General features: G+C 44.6%; 1 protein-coding gene across 1 annotated transcript in view; it reads right to left on the bottom strand.

Annotated features, from left to right (window-relative positions):
• The window catches only part of LOC124975507 (polyunsaturated fatty acid 5-lipoxygenase-like), a 59,893-nt gene that overhangs the window by 12,770 nt on the left and 28,451 nt on the right, over positions 1 to 18,672 (bottom strand). The window contains 8 exon segments of the mRNA XM_047538192.1: positions 62 to 90; positions 93 to 207; positions 3,992 to 4,011; positions 4,014 to 4,163; positions 4,990 to 5,089; positions 6,377 to 6,382; positions 12,898 to 12,927; positions 12,929 to 13,022. Coding sequence (XP_047394148.1) covers positions 62 to 90; positions 93 to 207; positions 3,992 to 4,011; positions 4,014 to 4,163; positions 4,990 to 5,089; positions 6,377 to 6,382; positions 12,898 to 12,927; positions 12,929 to 13,022 — 544 coding nt within the window.

Raw genomic sequence — 18,672 nt, 5'->3', positions numbered from 1 at the left:
CATCCCCACCCCCACCTCTGAGGGCAGAGAGGTCCAGAAAAATTGGAGACAGGAAGCCTACCTGGATGGCAATGGGGACAATCTTGTTGCCAGGTTCTTATACAGCAGGCATATGGGAGCAGCTAGGAACTGATGTGTGCAGGGGTCTGTTTTGTTGGCATCAATTCCATCCAGCAGCTCATAGTCCACAATGAAAATGTTCCCTTGCTGCAGGAGGCAGAACAATCCAAATCACTATCAGCAGAGATGAACCTAAGAGTCAGATTGGGTCAGGGGTAGAAAATGATGGTCTTTGGGAGCCCTCTCTTTTCCCAGGAGTTCAAAATTTATAGTTCTTTTGGCCTCTAATTCAAAGGTTCACTCACACGGAGTATTTTCACAAGTAGAAAAAAAACTGACAGCAGCTAATTCTGCATTTGTTGTACCTGAAACAAGCTTGACCTTCATGAAAGACGGTGAAAGGGTGTCAGTTTTATAAAAAGAAGGCAAAGTTTAGATTAAATGGATGAGAGAAGTCATATACCAAAAAGTGGTGCATAAAGTTTAAAACTAGGCAAAGTAGCCATTGTGGGAGCCCCCACCTCCACCTCTGGCAAAAGTCCCCCTAGAGAGGGAAGGAGAACTAGGTAGGGAATGGAGAAAAGGGGTCGATTCAGTGGGAGGGTCTGCAGGGTTGACAAGTTTTGTGACCTCCTGGTCTGAGGCTGGCGACATGGTGAGTCACTTGGTAGAAATCCATAGGGCTTGCTGACTCCAGATGCGTGCCCTTTTCTGCAGTTTTGAACACATCCCAATGCAAAACAAGCGCTCCTGTGATCCGGGCGGTGGACATCTGTTGTGACTACTGCACCAGGAGTCCTCTAGAGGGAGCCAGAGAGGATCGGGTGCAGCGGAAGGTCGCCGGCTCCGGCAGAAAGGCGGAGTTCAGCTGGGGTCAAGGACGTCCCAGCTGGGAAGGTTTTAGGGTCTGAAATGTCTGGAGACATCACCAAGTGACCACTGCCTGCTCTGGTGGCTCAGCGGATCCACAGCTCAGCGGCAGAGGCAGCTGCGCCAACTGCGCATGCGCGGTAACACCAGCTGCGGTATCTTAGCGAGGCACGAGAGGACGCCCCAGAGCCTGCCACCGCCATTGCCACTGCCCTGCTTTTCTTGTCTGACATTAGGAATGTACTCTGGACATGTCATTCTAGTGCCCTCAAAATGGGGAGGGCGGGTTTTGGACCATCCGAACATCTTGTCAAGGATTTGGGCCTATTGAAAAGTGAGGAGCAGGGCTGGCTGGGCTTCTAGGACGTGCTGAACAGTTTAATGCCGACTTCCCAGAAGGAAAAGCTGCGAATCCGACCTTGAAACAGATAACCCAATATCATACCCCAAAGGGAGTTCCCAGACACCCAGGTCTAGGAACCAGCAGGCCTGGAATCTGGGACATATCTTTTATCCCAAGACATCCTTTTGGAAAACAGGGCCTATCTCAGTTCTGAGACACCAGGATTTTTCCAGAGACATGGATATTCTGGCCTGCCCTAGGATCTGGGTCCTCTTTTGGTCAGCAAATTCCATTTTACTGGCAGTGGTGATTGGTTCAGGGGATTATCTCAGGATTCAAACCTGGACCTTTGTTGGGGTTAGCTGGGAATGTTGGGAGGCGGGAGGGATGTATTTACTAAATTGGTGGAAACCAAGCCTGAAACTATCACTTTTAAATCCAGGTAAAGAGACCATTCTAAGAAAAAAGTCCGTCAGAGGCAGAGGGTTGAACAATGAAGAGAGAAAGCCAATATATCATCTGAGCCTGATCCAGCTACACCTGAGTCCATTAGCTCTGCTTTGAACCAGTACATTTCTTGGAGAAAGTCAGATTGATTTGATTTTTGTGACTGATATAAAATCTAAAAAATAAAGCAATCCTGAAGAGTTAGAATAATGAATCAAAACCAACAGCAGGAATGCATACACACCTGTGCGTGCAAGGGAACACACACACACACACACACACACACACACACACACATGTATCAGAAAACAAAAACCCCCAAACCAACAATAGGATAGAATTTCTATTTATGTTCCAAAAATAAATTGCACAGGAGAAAATTTTTAAAAAGAAACACTTTAACAATTTGGGAGTTTTAATAGTTCACAAGTTTACCAGAGAGTGCTAAGAGTCTGCCAAAGAAAGGTGGCATGAATGTGGGAATTAACAATGATGTTGCTGTGTGGAAGAGGGCCATGTAAAAGACAGGGGAGTGATTAGATGTAAAAGTCTAATCACTGGTGGCTATTAGATCATTAGATTATTGTCTCATAATCCAAAGCACACTGAGTGACCATGAGGAGGGTCACCTCAAAGGAGAGATGGCCTGTAACCACCTGACCTGGAGGCAGCAGTGGGAGGTTGTGGCTTTATTTGGGAGGTCACTAAGTGTCCCTTCTTGGTTGGTCAGAGGGCGCAATGACTGCTCAATTCTTTTCAATTCCAGTATTCTCTGGCTTTTAGAGAGCTATGATTTTCTGATTTGAAGTTTAAAACTTACAGCCTCTAAGTCAATGTTACCACATCTGGCAATTAGATCTACAGAGAAATACTGTGTTGTATATATGTGGTGGGTTTTGTGTGTGTTTTTGGGTGTGTATTGTTGTTATCATCAGTTGTTTGCGTGATTGGGTAAATGAGACAGGGGCCACCGTAGGAACAAAGGGCAAAGGTACTCCTGGACTTTGGCTCATAGCCTGACAACCATTAAAAGATTCGACCTTAACTCAGTTTGTTAGATTCCAAATGTGACTTATTTATTCATCCTCAAACAGTACCAGGTGCATCATTAGAGCCAGGTGCTTTCACCTAACTCATCCTTATCACAGGGAAGAGATGGTAGAGTTGAAGCACCCTCACAGGTCATACGTAAGGCCAATTAATGTCCTAATCCCCAGCCCACCCCTGCAAGCAGCCATTAATCAGCTCTCCTCTTTTATTCCAGGGAACCAGCCTGATACTTTATCAGAGTTGTCTCATTCATTAAGTAGAAGCCCAATAAAGACTTTGCCTATTTGTACTTGTGTGACTTTATTTTGTTTCTGTCATCATCATGTCAAAGTTCTGAGTCTGGCATTAGTAATGTCTTGGGGCTCAAGGCAGAAGGAGGAGGCTAGCACTGTTTGCAATGGGGCAGGGACCCTGTCCAGGGACTTTGGCAGGGTGGGTGGCCCTTCAGAGTCAGGTGTGCAGGATGTTGGGGATGGAATGTCTGTCTAGATCCCCAAAATTAGGTAGGCACACAAGATCACGAGCAGCAGAGGCCAAATGGACAGCTGGGGATGGGTAGCAGGGGCTGGGTGGTGGGAAGCCCAGTATGCCAGAAAGAGGCAAAGGATGAGATGGTTGAGACCAGCAGTCCATCTCGTGGAAGGTGCCTGATGTTAGATTCCAGTGGTTTGAAACCTTTCTGTCTCAAGACTATGTCAGCTCTTTGGATCCTAAGATGGGGAGCTGAGCCTTCACCTCCTCTCCTGAGGACCTAGAGAAGTATTGGGGAAGGATGAGGCAGGAGCAGATGGCACTAACATTTCTAATTAGATTGTAAAGAATTCTTTCAGCTCTAACCTTTTTTCTTAAACAAAGCATGCTTCTTTCTCAAGTTTTTTCACTTCACAAGGTGCATGATCATTTGATGGAAAGCATCTGTCACAATGGTTTGCCTAGCAGAGGCCCCGAGTCGGGGTAGCTCTTGTAATTATTGGTATCAAAATTAACAATATACTCCCACAAATGTGAGCACCATGGAGAAACATCACCTTTAATTCCTCTTTTGATGTTGCATAAGACAGTTTGCACAATGACCAGGAATCTCATTAGTACTGCTGCCAGGAAAAGAAAGTAGTCACTGACCTCATGCCATCGCTGACCAGACAGGTCTGGAGATAGTGGTCTGGGTACTAGTGAGAACTGGCTAGTAGGAAGTGTCTTCTGGTGACAAAGCGTCCCTACCTGGACCTCCTGTTCTAGGTGAGCTGCCGTTCTAGGCTGCACTCCACCATCTCCGTGGTCACTGGGAGCTTCTCAGGCAGCTTTGTGCAGCGCCTGATGAGCACAGGGTTGCATCCATTCAGAAACTGGTAGCCAAACATGAGGTCTTCTTGCCAGTGGTTCATGACCCGCTCTGGGGAGAGAAATGAGGCCCAGCATAAGCCCTGAGCAGAAGGCAGTCCCCTTGACCCTTATCCTAGAGCAGAGTATCTGCTGGGTCTCCTCTCCTGGGCACTACTGGACAGCATGCTGGCCACAGGCTTCACTAACCATGCCCAACTATGTGCCTCTGCCAGCTACTGGTTCAGGCTACGATGCCACCCTGTCTTCCCTGAACTGGCTCTCAGTGGCTCACAAGCCTCCCAAAATACCCATCCCTCTCTCAAGAACTCAGGTCCTTTAGCCCATCATGGAGGGAGATGAGGGGAGCAGAGGGGATACTGGAGTGGTGTTGACCAAAGTCATTTCCCTGTGTGCTGATTTCATCTGCTTTTTATTCAACCACTCGTCTCTTTAACTTTCGGTGACTGTTTCCTTCTGATATCATTACTGCCAATTACCAAGCCAGTATTCTAACAAAACACATCCTAGTTCAAATGGTCCAACTTTGATTTATATAAATGCTTAAAGAAACAAAGCTAAGTCTTGACATTACTGTGTCCAGAAGCACCATGAATTATTGATATCTGTGAAAAATAGTTCCATATCAGATAAAGAAAAATACCAATTTCTGAAATTTTTGATGGCAAAATGAGGTTGAGGGTGTATGAGCTTGAATGTTCAAGGAGGAGAAACCTTGGGAAGTGAGGGTAACCACAAGTGAGGCAAGTGGCATGGGATACAGCAGGTGCTAGCCTGGAAGATGTGGTGGCATGCCCTTGCCAATTTCCTGGCATGACTTGAACAGGAAAACAGCATCCCCCTCCCCAGTACTGCAAGAGTCCCAAAGGCACACTCACCAGAAATAGTGTTGCTGATCTTGACGAAGATTTTCTCAAAGTCAGCAAAGTCATTCCAGGATGACTGGAACATGTGCATGAAACGGTTGATGAACAAATTCTCCATTCTGCAGACCAGAAGACAGGTCACCCTCACACATTCCACCACACATCCCCTCAGGATCTTTATGACACTCCCAAGAGCTTCCAGCAGGAGGTGATGGTTTCGTGGAACCAGGACAGAAACTGGCACCTACACCTGATGCTCCTCCTACTGTACTTCACCTATGGAAGAGGTCAGGTCAGTTCCCTCCCAAACAGCCTAGTGCCTTGCATCCCATCCATGCATATATCCATGCATTCACTCATCAGTCATTTGCTACCACCACTGAGTGGATCAGTTCCTGAGCAAGCTCCCAGGGACAAAATGCTATACCTTCTGTGCAGCTATTCAACCTAACAGTCTGGATTTGGAGGGATGGATTCAATTGAGATGATCCTTAGTTACCTTCTGCCTAACCCTGGCTCTGTGTGTGGTACTTAGAAGGGCACAAGTTCAAATGCTCATTACACAGGACAAGAAAATAAAAACCCAAGACAAGAGCTTACTAAATTCAAAATGCAATATTTAGGTAAAAGAAGCTAGATGTGAGTGGCCTGAGTAATCCCAGGGGCTTTACTGAGGAGGTAGTGTGTGGGATGCATCCAGAAAGGTGAAGAAGAAGAGAGAATCTTCTGTCTTCCTACATGACCCAAGCAGGGTACAGGACAGAGCCTGGGAGTCTTGGCTACTTCTCACCGTGATACACTCTGCCTCAGTTTGTCTCTCTGGCACACACAGCTGAAAGTAATGAGAATACAATTTACCCTGTTTCCTCCCACTGTCAGGGCTTTCTTCCCACTCCTTTGGCATGCTTCTGACGGCCTCTCAGAGTTCAGGTCTCTCCACTTGCTTTGTCATTTGCTTGAAGGGTTCCCCCTGATTGGGATGGTCTACACTTCTCTTTCTTCTCTTCTATGGACTGAACTGTGCCCTTCCCATTCCTTTGTTGAGGCCCTAACCTCCAGTGTGATAGTACTAAGTGATGAGTGTACATCCACAAGACTGGGGTCCTAATTAGAATAAGATATATTACACACTTGTATAATTATATCAAAATGGTCTCTACTGTCTTGTGTAACTAAAATAAGCCAATAAAATAATTTTTGAAAGAGACGAGTGAGACTTTGGGGAGGTAATTACATTTTGATGGGGTCCTTATGAGGGTTAATGCCCTTATAAAAGAGACACCAGTGACTTTGCTGGCTTTCTCTCTCCCTCATCCATATCATAAGAAGATTATTATCAACAAACCAGGAAAAAAACCTTTGACAGAACCAAAATGTATTGTCACCTTCATCTTAAGACTTCCAGCTTCTGGAATTGTGAGAAAGAAATTCCTGGAGTATTTTGTTATCACAGCACCTCAGGATTAAAATATCCTCCTACTGACCACATGAGTTAGAGTGTTTGGAGGGCTCAACCAGTGTTCACCTCACTTTCCTTCTATTTCAGGGAAGGTGTCCCTTTCTCAGAGAAGTCTCCCTTTCCCCAGGCTGGTGCTCTCTCTCCTGTGTTAAGCAGCGCTCATCACAGCTTAGGTACAATTCAGGACCTTGAATACTTGCCTGATGCCTTAAGCACCCCAAGGGCAAGGGCATGCCCGCATGACTCAGCACAGAGCCCAGGCCTTCCAGCATGCAGAGGGACTCAGAGAACATTGCCTTATTAACTGAGAGGTGCCCTAGATACCTGGTGGAGGGGACCATGTAGTGGAGTTCCTCCAGTGGGTTCTCCTCCTACCCACCACCCTCCATGGGTGACGGGCAAAGCCAAGTCCATCCAGAGAAGCAGCCCTGAACACCAAGAGCCCAGCACCCTGGTTGGACTCTGACCTTGCGTATTGATTTGGCTATGACCCAGCTACCAACATACAAGGAGTTTTGTCAGGGGCAAGGTTGGGAGTTCAGCAGCCTCCTTGAATCTCCCAACCCAGCGAAACCCAAGGACTGAGGCTGCAGAATTCTGTCCAGATGAATTTGATTGATGGAACAGAGGACTCAGGGATGTCAAGGTCTGCTGTCCCAGGGGAGACACCCCATGGACATGCATGAAGCAGTCAGAGACACTAAAGGAACTCTGTGGGCAAGCAGGGGATGCTGGGAGCTCTCCCAGCCTCAACAGGCCCAGGAAGGTCATGTGAGTTCCTTTTGACTCCTTCTGCAGTTCAGCAGATGATCCTCTTCTTTGTACTGGCCATTCTGTCCCCTAGGAGGGGACGCCTGTGCTGCTCAGGAGAAGTTCATGGGAGCATGGAGGCTGGAGACGTTTGTGAGTGTCAGGTTATCGAGGGAACGTGTTGGTGCAAATTGCTGGAGCACAGCCTGGGCAGTGTGGCTGGCTTTGTGGTGACTGCACACAGTAGATGTACAGCACCTCAGAGCTGTAGACAGATGCCTCCTCGTCTTTTCCTTGCCCTTCCCTTGTGGAGGGCAGAGGTTTTCCACCTACGCTTGTCCTACTTTTCAGGGCAGGCTGCTGCAACCTCACCAGCATGATGGTGATACAGTCAGGGTCACAGAACTCCCCAGCTTGACTCCCTTCAGTCTCATTATCTCCTTCCTCACCCAATATCCAGTGTCCTGGACAGAAACCCTTGTGAAGCTAGAGGAGTATATCTCACTGTGGCATCTGGTATCAGTCTGGATGTAGAAAAGGACTTATTTCTGGAAGAGAGAAGCTTTTCCAGCCTCCTAAGATCCTACTGGGGCTCAAGGATGGCTCAGTTCTGGATGGTGCCCAAGAATAAGGTCCTATGCCTGGGGGAGTATGTGGGGAACTGGAAGTGAGTCATGTCTTCCCAGCTGGGTCTTTCTGACCTCAAAACAGAAAGTTGGCACTGAAATAGGGAGGGGTGTGGCAGTACTCAGAGGAAGCTACAGATTCAGGAAGAAGTGGTGTTGAGAGGGAAAATATTTACATGTATGCTGGAAGCAAAATATTCCTATACGTTTATAGACAACAGAAATATTTGGGACTTTAAAGAACTGTTTTTGCACAAAAGAAAACTCGAAGCCCAGAGAGGACACCTGGTTTATTCAAGGTTACATAGCCAGGTAAGAGCATAGCAAGGTAAGGGCATAGCCAGGTAAAAACACTGCCAGATAATGACACCATGAGGTAGCAACACAGCCAGGGGAAGATGTGGACACATAAATATGGATCCAGAGAGGAGCCCAGACTGTCTGAGTCTATGACTTTCTCCTATGCTGAGCTGCTGGCCTGGGCTGGACACCAGCTGTTGGTACCAAGAAAGGCAGGAACTCTTGCCTCCTTTGCCTGCCCCTGCTTTTTTCCTTCTAACAGCTTCTCCACTTTCCATTTCACAGTTTGCTGTTTGGAGTGGGGGACAAAGCTTACAGAAGAGGGTTGGCCTCCTTCCAGGCACAGCAGGTGACTCAAAGGAAATACTTCAGTTACCCAGAAGTAGGGAGGAAACAAAGCTGTGCAGAGACTCAATGGGGAAGGCCTCCTGGGTGACCTCAGTCACAAGTTTCAGTCTTCTACCACGGGGACTAGTTCATCATGGGCAGAGAAGTACTTCCACAGCATCATCCATGGGGGACAGGACCCTGGATATGCACTTTCTCAGCACTCCATCCTCAAGATCCATGAATGCTGAGGGTCTCCCTATCAGACTGGGGATTGTATCAGAGGGTGCCAGATTCCCCTGCACCCCCATGATGTGCTGAGGGTCTGAACACAAGAATCTTGAACACAAGATTGTTCCTGTTGGTAGTCCACCCAGGCACAGGAGAGAGGGCAGCTGAGGAGTACAGATCAGCACAGAACATAAGGGTCTGGTCTAAAATTCCAGTTCCAGCACTTCCTAGCCACACGGACTTGAGTAAGCCACTTACCTTCACAGTGCCATAGTTACCTCCTCTATGAAAAGGACATAAAGATGCTCACTGTCTCACAGGGCTGACATGATGTACATAAGCATGGCTATCTGTCAATAGATATAGTGACCATTACCATGGTTACCACTTGCTGATTAACATCAAAGTCTACAACCCAGGCCCTTGTGTTCTATGGAAACTATTTATAAAGTTGGTTAGCAGCTAGTACTGGGCTCTTTCCCTTCCCCTGGTCCTTCTATCTAATTCATTTGACTCCTTCCTGCCCTTCGCACCCAATTTATAGAAAAATTTACATATGAACTCCTCTTTACCCCTGTGTTCTCTGCCCCTGGAACTAATATTTCAGAGTGATCACAGCCAAAGGATACTGATTAGCTCTGAGCTCCTCTAATCTCTGGAAGCTTCTGACAAGTGATCTGTCCTTTCTTAACACTAAATGTCTGCCCTTTGACATTCTCTGCCCCTTGGACTTTGCCCCTGCTTCCAACTGCCATGGTCATGCCTACCCAGGTAGAGGAGAGACTCCTTGTCAGTCTCCTACCTTGGCAGCCTTAGCCCCACTTCTCTACACAAGCCCCCACCCTGGTCCTCCTGGATTGCTGTGAATCTTACTTCCACAGAGTGGTCATCTGTTTCCACTCCTTCCATCCAATCATCATGGCAAATGTCTATTCACCCTTCATCACTCAGCTTGCACATCTTCTCTTCTGGAAGGCTCTATTTTTCATCTGATTCCCTCACTCTAGTCTACATATGCAACAGGAAGACAGGATCAAGAACTTAGTCAGTCTTTTTTGCCATCCTGTTCCATCCACCCAGGATATGAATCATTCTTTTATCCAGAGCACCCACCTATTTGTCATTTTATAGCCATCTCAGATATAAGATTTACTGTGTGGTGTCACAGTGATTGTGGTCAACCCTTGTTTTACTTAATAAGGGTCCCAAAGTGCAAAAGGAATAATGCAGATAATTTCCATATGCCAAAGAGAAGCTGCAAAGTGCCCCATTTAATTTGACAAGGTAGAAGTTCATCATAGGTGTGTATGAACAGGAGAAACCATGGTATGTATAGGGTTCAGTACTATCCAAAATTTCAGGCAACTACTGGGGCTCTTGAAACATACTCTCCAAAGATATCGAGGGGCCACCATGGCATGAGAGGCACTGCTGAAGAATTTGCAATGATTTCCAAATTAATCTATTGAACAAATGCTTTCTTAGGGAAACTCTATGCTTTGTAATCTTGGCAAATCAAATTTAAATCTTCCAGGCTTATCCCAACTTTCAGATGGGATTTCTTCCCCTACATTTTCCCAGCTGTTTTTCTGGTTGACACACCTCTGATTTTATAACAAAACTCAGTGTAAGGAAATAGAGCTGATACATGGAAATACATCTTATAGACAATGTTAGCAGAAGGACAGGATTATTTTTAAATTTCCAAGAAGTTCAGCATTTAGGGGTAGCATTTGTGAAGTTAAGGGGATAATGCTTTTATCTAACAGTACTTCAGTGACATGGGGCCAATTGGTTTTTGAGGTGGGGTGGCAAAAACAGGGTCTCTTTCCCATGCAAAACTCATAGCTCTGCTTTCCACAGTTATGTGAATGAGTTTCTTCAGCTTCCCTCCTTTCCATTCCTTTTGTGGTCACTTCTCAGGCCTCAGCCTTGGGGTTTTCCCTCTGCTCCATGCTGGCTCTGAGTTTTACTTCCTCCACTAAAAATCTGCCCCCTCTGTGGTGCTCTGTCTCTACTCTCCAGGCTCCAAACAGTGAGTGCATAGTTGGATAGACACACAAGCTGCTCCTCCCTTGAATCCACGAGGAACTTTCACAACCCACTGTGTTCCCCAGGAGGTCTGACCTGGCCATGGCACACCTTTGCAAATGGTGCTGTCCCCATCCCAGCACCCCAGCCTATTGTCAGGACCCCACGTGTGTTTGCCTGGCCAGCAACAAAGCCAGGCCAAATGTCCCTTGGCTGTGAAGCCTTCCTGGGCCCCATCAGTAAGAGAATGTTCCAGGTGGAGAGAGTCTCTTTATGTACTCCTGTCTGAGGGGGCAGCTGCTCAGTGGCCAGGTGGTGCTGGAGAAGCACCCAGTGAGTCTCACTCCAGTTATTAAGGATGGGCGAAGACTAGAATTTTTAGGGGTACCCTTCCATGTGTCAGCTGGGATGGCTTAAGTAGCTCAATTTCAGTTTCATAATCCTGAGTAGGAGCTGTCCTTCTTTTCCAGAGGACAACATCGAGGCTCAGAGAAACTAGACAACATTTTAGGATTGCCCACACTAGCAAGAGCCCTCTCCCATGTGCCCCTGTAGGGTGGGTTCCTCTGAGTTGCCTCTGCCTCCCTAAGATTCAGCCCACGTGGCTCAGGGGAAAGTCCTCTTGTCTCTTTGATCTCATGGATCTGGGTCCAACCTGCCAGCACAGAGTCAGTGCTCAGCTGACTGCCCCAGCTATGCTGTGGTAGGAGGAGCTGAAGGGCCCATCTGAGGATTTCTTTGCTTTTTTCCTGCCAAACAGTCCATTATTCAAGAGGCTGAGTGCCCAAGATGACATGGGAAAAGATAGGCTGCAGTGTTACTGAAAGGCTGGTGACCAGTGTGGGTGGGGTGTAGCAGCACAGGAGGGAGACCTCACTGGGCCCAGGGACTAGGCAGGAGCTTCTGGGCAGAAGGGTCTGTTACCCACACACTGGCAAAGAAATGGGAATGGTGTTTGTGGCAGAGGAAACAACATGGGAAAAGATATGGGGCCACAGAGATGCCCTATAGATAATTCTGGATTCATGTAGCTGGAGCAGCCCTGGGCAGGTTCGGAGGAGAGAAGGCTGGGTATGGCAGGTCCACTTGAATGTATCTTGAAACCTAGATAGACACACCTGGGCTCTCATCCTGAAATTGGGACAATCACTGAAGGATTTCAGGGAGGAGAGTGAAAGAATTATATTTGCTTTTATATAAAGAAACTCCAATAATTTATAAGCCACCCAAAGTTGTGATATGGAACCCAGGGGAGCAGGTAGAAGGGAGTTCCCAAGAGCATTAGTACCAGGGAGAGATGATGGAGCTGAGAGAACAGGACAAATTCCCTGAGACCCCCAGCACATGGACTTGATCCATACATGCATCTGGTGTGTGAGGGTGGATTAGGCCCACAGAAACCTCTAGGCCAGTGATTTTAACTCTGGCTGCACATTTGATTCTCCCAGGAACATTTAAAATATGACCCAGTCAGCAATGCAAAGACCATCGTTCAATAATCTATATGGGGAGGGATAGAACAGTAAGGAACCTATAATATTAAATGTAGTCAGGATTGAGAATCGCTGGTCTTGGTTGCTACAAGCCATGAAGGAGATGCATGAGGAGAAGCTACCTGTGTCATAAGTAGTGTGGTCTTTTCCCACAGTGAACGTGAAGCCTGGAGGTAGCAACACTGGCCCCTGAGTCGCCAGGAGGGTCACACAATTCATTTTGACAGAGTTGACTGAGCACCTATTCTGTGGCAGCTGCTGTGCCAGGATCCTGAGATACAGAGATGACAATGACCTTAAGGAACACTGAGTAGACATAAGAAAGGCCTTCCTGGCCTTCACTTCACCTCCCTCTCTCCCTTCCTTTCTTCCATCCCTCCATCCAGTGCCTAGACACTGACTACTTGATTTGGCCATAGAGGAGATAAGATATGGTTGGCAACTGCATATTCCAAGCAATAATGCCCACCCGCAGGGTGAAAACACAGCAGTGGCTTGTGTCTAGAATCCTCAGGTTATGACTGTGCTAGAGGTTATCCTGTGGTAGTACATTGAGAATTCACTCTATGGTCAGGATATAATCAAATGCATTGGGTGCTACTCACCCAATCGAAAGTCCCAGTGAGGAAAGGAGAGAGGGTCCCACATGCAGCCCTGGTCACCAAAGGGGCCACCCAGCATCCTTAAGTTCTCAGAAACTCACTGCTTTGGAGTAGTTCAGAACAAAGTCCACTGCCTTTCTCACTATCAAATTGGATATCACGGGGCAAATCCTTATGACACTTGGCATCGATACTCAAGGGAAAGCCAGGGTTCCACTCCATCCATCTAGCATGAGAAGGAGAAAACTGAGTTAAACACTAACCTTTGGTTTGCTCCCCTCAGCCAAAGTCTGCCTGTGTTGTCTGATATGTATATCTAGTGCTTGACACATCGCAGATGGACCCTGCATCCAGCGAGGTACCGGGACCCCTTTCCTGTGGCAGCCAACTTTGCTGTGCTCTGACCATAACAGGGGGAGATCTGAGCCTGGCTTACAGTCAAGGAATAGTGGACGGAATAGGTGTGTACTAGTACATCAGAAGCAGTGAAGGAAGCCTCAGGAGACCTCACTTATTAGAGGCAACTTTTAAACAACAATGTATCCCATAGCACAGGCCCATTCTTGCTGGTCACAGGAGGCAAAAGTGTTAAGGCTGCCAAGCCACAACCAACTTGGGTGTCCAGTGTTCATTCAGCTTGATCAGTGTACACCCTTGGACTGTATGCATGTTCTGCATGTGGTGGTCAAGGGAAAGGAGACAGGGGACAGTTCTGATGCCTTCACAATAGGGCCACATGTCAGTGGAGAAATGAGTGACAATCCCCAGGCACAGACTATAGAGGGGTTGCCTTCTCTAACCTACCAGCCAACAGCAGGTTTAGAGATTATTACAATTAAAATTGCTCCCTCCCAAAATGAGCCATGCACTAAATCCAAAAGAATTTTGAGATCGTGGGTACCCTTGAAACTGAAAGCACTGGACACTTATGTTTTATTTTTCTACTTTACTTTTCTTCTGCTTATTTATTTGCCAAACCTCAACTGCAAAAACAAGACAAAACAAAGCAAAAATGGTGTCCCTTTTGGGGGGTAAGAAGAATGAACCAGTGTTTATTTAAAAACAAAATTTACTTTTTTTTTTTTTTTGGTACCAGGGACTGAACTAAGGGACACTTAACAACTAAGCTACATCCCCAGACTTTTTTTTCTTTTTTAATTTTGAGGACAGAGTTTTCCAAAGTGCTTAGGGGCTCACTGCATTTCTGAGGCTGGCCTAGAATTTGCAAACTTCCTATCTCAGTTTCCCAAGTCGTGGGATCACAGGCATGTGCCACCATAACCAGTCAAAACTTACATTCTGAGATTTCAGATTTTCCACTTGAATTTCTGACTCTCCTTCCTTTTTAATTTCCTGAGGGGAAAACTTGAGAGCATTAATGCAAGAGAAAGTGAAGAACTTTTCCTAACAGATAAAAGCTTCTCTCTGCCTGTCCTTCCTCAATCTCCTTTGATTGCAGTACCAATGGGCAGAAATGCCCCACAGTGAAAGGTTAAGAGAAGATGGGTCCTTGCGTGCAGAGATGGAACAGTTTGCCAGCAAGTTTGCTACTGGCCCCTGAAACCAAACCCCGTGTTCCTTCTGCTAAAGCCTGCGATACCCTGACAGGTTGACCCACAGGAACCAAGATCTCATGCCACCCGACATAAATAGGCAAAGAAAACAAGAGCATGCCACTGAGGAAGATCAAGTGGAACAACTAGGCAGAAGTAAGGACGAAGCAGGAAAGACATTTAATTTGTAGATGTGTGCATGTGTATGAGTGTGTGTGTGTGTGTGTGTGTGTGTGTGTGTTGTGTGTGTGGAGAGAGAGAGAGAGAGAGAGAGAAAGAGACAGATAGATAAAAGAGATAGAGACAGAGAGAGTATCTTAAGGAGATGCATATAGTGCAATTCAATGTAAAATGACTTTCCCTAGCCAAAAAATACGTTTTCTAAGTTAGGAATTTAATAGGGAAATGGAAAAAGAGAATAATCATTTTGAGTATGACTGGTCTCTTAGAAGACAAAATCAATTCATTCTATAATTTTGAGCACATTTTACGGGCAGGAAGTGTTACATGCAAAAATAGAAGGAAATGTAACACAAATGTGGAACAGAACTACAAAGAAATGGAAGTCAAGAGTGAAACTATGAGAGTCATGAAGCCCAGACACAGAAGATTTAAAATCCAAACAGTAAGAAGTCCCACATGAGAGAGGAACACATGGAGAAGTTAAAAAAAAAAATCAAAGATATAGAAGAAAATGTCCTTAAACTAAAAATGATTTCAATTTTCTCAGTCCAAGGTAGAAAGGAAAAATTATACTGTTAATATATTTCTTGTTTATTACAGCGAAGTTAGGAAGTCTGTGTAAAAGGTTTACAGGCAATGTTTTTACATCATCTTCTTACAAGTCAAGTGTTTGGTGGGGATAAGTGAGGCACAGACTCAGATATACTACCATGAACCCTTCTGAGGAAATTAACTGAACAAATTCAACTACATAAAAATTAAATTTGATGGCTGATAAGTGGATGATGACACATAATAAGGGGTGGGAGGGGGGCAAGAATGGAGGAAGGAGGAACTGTATAGAGGGATAAGGGGGTGGAAGGGGTGGGAGGGAAGAAAAAAAATAACAGAATGAATCAAAAACTATTACCTAGGTAAATGTATGATTACAAAAATGGTATGCCTCTACTTCATGTACAAACTGAGAAACAATGTGTATCCCATTTATTTACGAAAAAAGAATTAAAAAAAAACTCAAAAAACAAACAAAAAAATTTAATTTGAATGAAACATGAAATACTATACTAAAGAGTGCTCATTATAAAGCAATAGTAAATATAATGTTAAACAAATATATAAAAATTTGAGAGGGGTGTTCATCATTAGCACTATTAACTTCTGGAGATTCCATCCATATGATATGAAGAATAACAGTGGCATAAATAAGGAAAATAAGAGACAAAATTATTGTTCTAATAATGTGACAAAATAAGTAACAACAAAGACTTAACTAAAAGTAAAGAAGTGATTAGAACCAATGAAAGAGTTTAGTAAGGTGCCAATACAAGGTAAAATCATTAAACCTATTTAGTTATCTCAAAAACTTATGAAGTATTTATAGCAGCATAATTCACAATAGCTGAATTATTAAACTAACCTAGGTGTCTACCAATGGATAAAAGGATAAAGAAATGTGATATATATATATATATATATATAAAATGTGGCTTGGCTTTATTCAGTGAAAAAAGAGGAACAAAGTTATGTCATTTTCGAGAACATGGATGGAACTAGAGGATGCTGTGCTAAGTGAAATTAATCAGATGCCAAAAGTGAAGGGTCTTAAGTTTTCTCTCATATATAAAAGCAAGAGAGAGAAAAGAAGAGAAGAGAAACCTCATGAAAATAGAAGAGAGACCATTAGACTAGAGAAAGGCGGTCAGGGGAGGGCAGAATAGGGAGGGAAGAAGGGCATAGGAGAATGAAATAAAACAAATTATGCTTTGTGTGTGTATGAATATATCACCATGAATTCCATTATTATGTATAATTAAAATTAGAAGTGAACAAAATACTTACAAGGTCGTGCTGTGGTGTGGTTCATTCCCCAAAGGTTCATGTGTTGGAAGCTTGACCCAGTGTGCTGGGACCTTTAAGAGATGGGGCCCAGTGGAAAGTCCTTGGGTCAGTGGGGACTCTGCCCTTGTGAATGGATTAATGCTCTCTCCAGGGAGTGGGTCAGGTCTCCTGCGACTGGATTAGTTCTTAAGAGAGCTGGTTTTGTTATAAAGTCAGACCACCCACACTTTGGCTCCTTCTCTTCACAGTTGTTATCCTTTCTGCTTCTCTGCCATGTTGTGATACAGTCAGCGGTTCCTCACCAGGATGTTGGTGCCACGTTGTTTAGGCCCACCAGCTATCAGAATTATGAGCCACATAATTCCCAGCCTGAGATATCTTATCATAGAAACATAAAATGAACCAATATAGGTAATTATTTTTTCCCATTAAAGATGATGGAATTCAGGCCCACAGGACACAGAATAAGTGGGATCTGAGCCCCTCACTCTGCTCTTGGTCCTTGCACACAACTGCCATCCTGTGACTGCTGTGTGCTTTGGGTATCATCCCCAGTGAGCAGCAAAATATGTATTATATAACAAATGAGGCTGGAAAAGTTTGACTCTTACTTTACATCATGTATAAAGACACAGGGTAGATGAATTAAGAGTCTAACTAAAAACAAAATTATAAGAGTATCAGGCAAATACACAGAAGTATTTGTTTAATACTGGAGTGTGGAAGATTTTATTAAGCAAAGGTAAGAAGTCTAGAGGTTAAAAAGGAAAAAACAATACATATAGTTAAGAAAATTTTAAAACTGAAATATTTTGTGACAAAGGCAAAAAGCAAAGAGAAACCATACTTACATATGTAAGAGATATTATAGATAATAATAAAAGAATCCACAGAGAATAAAGCATACAACAGGCAATTTAAATAACAGGCAATGCATAGATACTTAACTGTTCAGTGGTCAGGGGAATGCAGATTAAAACAGCACTAAGATCTCACTTAGGGATTTTTTTGATTGTCAAATATTGAAAAGATGGATCTCATCAGTTATTGGCAAAGCTATGAGTAAAAGTATCTTTTTCCATATGCAATAGGTGGGACTGAAAACATTATAATATTTTGTATAGAATTTTTGTCAGTAGTTCTTGAAATAAAAAGTGCTGACTTGACCCAGCAATGGAAGTTTTGGAAATGGATCTACTCCAGTCCATAAAAATGTTTGTACAGTTTTCCTCTTTGCAGCACTGTTTGCAATGTCCAAAATGAACACACATACAAAAGGGAAACCAGCTGAATGTCCATTATTAAGGGAATGGTTGATTGCATTTATGATACACCCACATGAAGCAAGAAATCCATGGCAATTTACAAAGAGGAAAACAATGAGATAGTATTTCACCTGCAGGAGATGAACAAGAGTGAAAAAGTCTCAAGATGGGAAGCCTGCTGATGATGTAGGGAAACAGTAACTATCAGGAACATCTTCTTAGGGTGTGATTTGGCAGATCCTTTTGGGGAAATCAACCTTCAATATCTAGAACACTTAAATGTATGTGGTTTGTGACCCTGAATGTTTACTTCTGGGAAAATTCCCTAAAGTAACTCTTCCCTGAGAACACAGAAACATCTGAAAGAAACAGCAGGAAAGTTAAAGACGGTCCACATTGCCATCAACTGCACAGCAGGTGAGCATAGAGGATTATTCATAGAATGATGCCGAGGCTGGGGATGCAGCTCAGTAAGAGAGCCCTTGCCTAGCCTTAGAGAGCCTGGGTTCACTGTCGAGCACTGCCAATGCAAAACAAACAAACAAACAAACAAAAAACAAAATCAAAAACAATGCTTTGCTATACCAAAGTTAAAATTAAGGAATGGCATCTATATGTATCAGCTGGATGCTCTTCAAAACATAAAGGTGAGTGAAAATGTGAGGCAACAGATAGATTAGGTTAAATGATGTGGATGACAGAACATACAAACTCTACAGCTATGCCTCCTCTCGGGTGCCACACTCACAGTCTTGGGCTGCAGAGTTACCACTTGGCTCAGCTGCTCTCTCTCCCTGCATTGTTGAGCCAGGGAGGCCGGTCAGCGGGATAGGTGACTTTCTGACTTATTGGGGACTATTCTTAGTTGTTTACTTCCACACTCTAATCTGGAAACCTGAGAATTCAGGTGAAAGAGAAACTCCAGGACTGTGCAGATCCCTCACAGTTCAGTGTTTCCTGATCGGAAGCAGAGGAGGGAGTCTGAAAAGGCCAGATGAGTAGAAGGGGGAAGAAAAAAATGACAACTAGGCCTAAG

This window comes from Sciurus carolinensis, unplaced genomic scaffold, assembly GCF_902686445.1.
Source record: "Sciurus carolinensis unplaced genomic scaffold, mSciCar1.2, whole genome shotgun sequence".
Taxonomy (NCBI): Eukaryota; Metazoa; Chordata; class Mammalia; order Rodentia; family Sciuridae; genus Sciurus; species Sciurus carolinensis.
The sequence above is the reverse complement of the archived record's forward strand: the minus strand, read 5'-3'. Positions and strand labels throughout refer to the sequence as shown.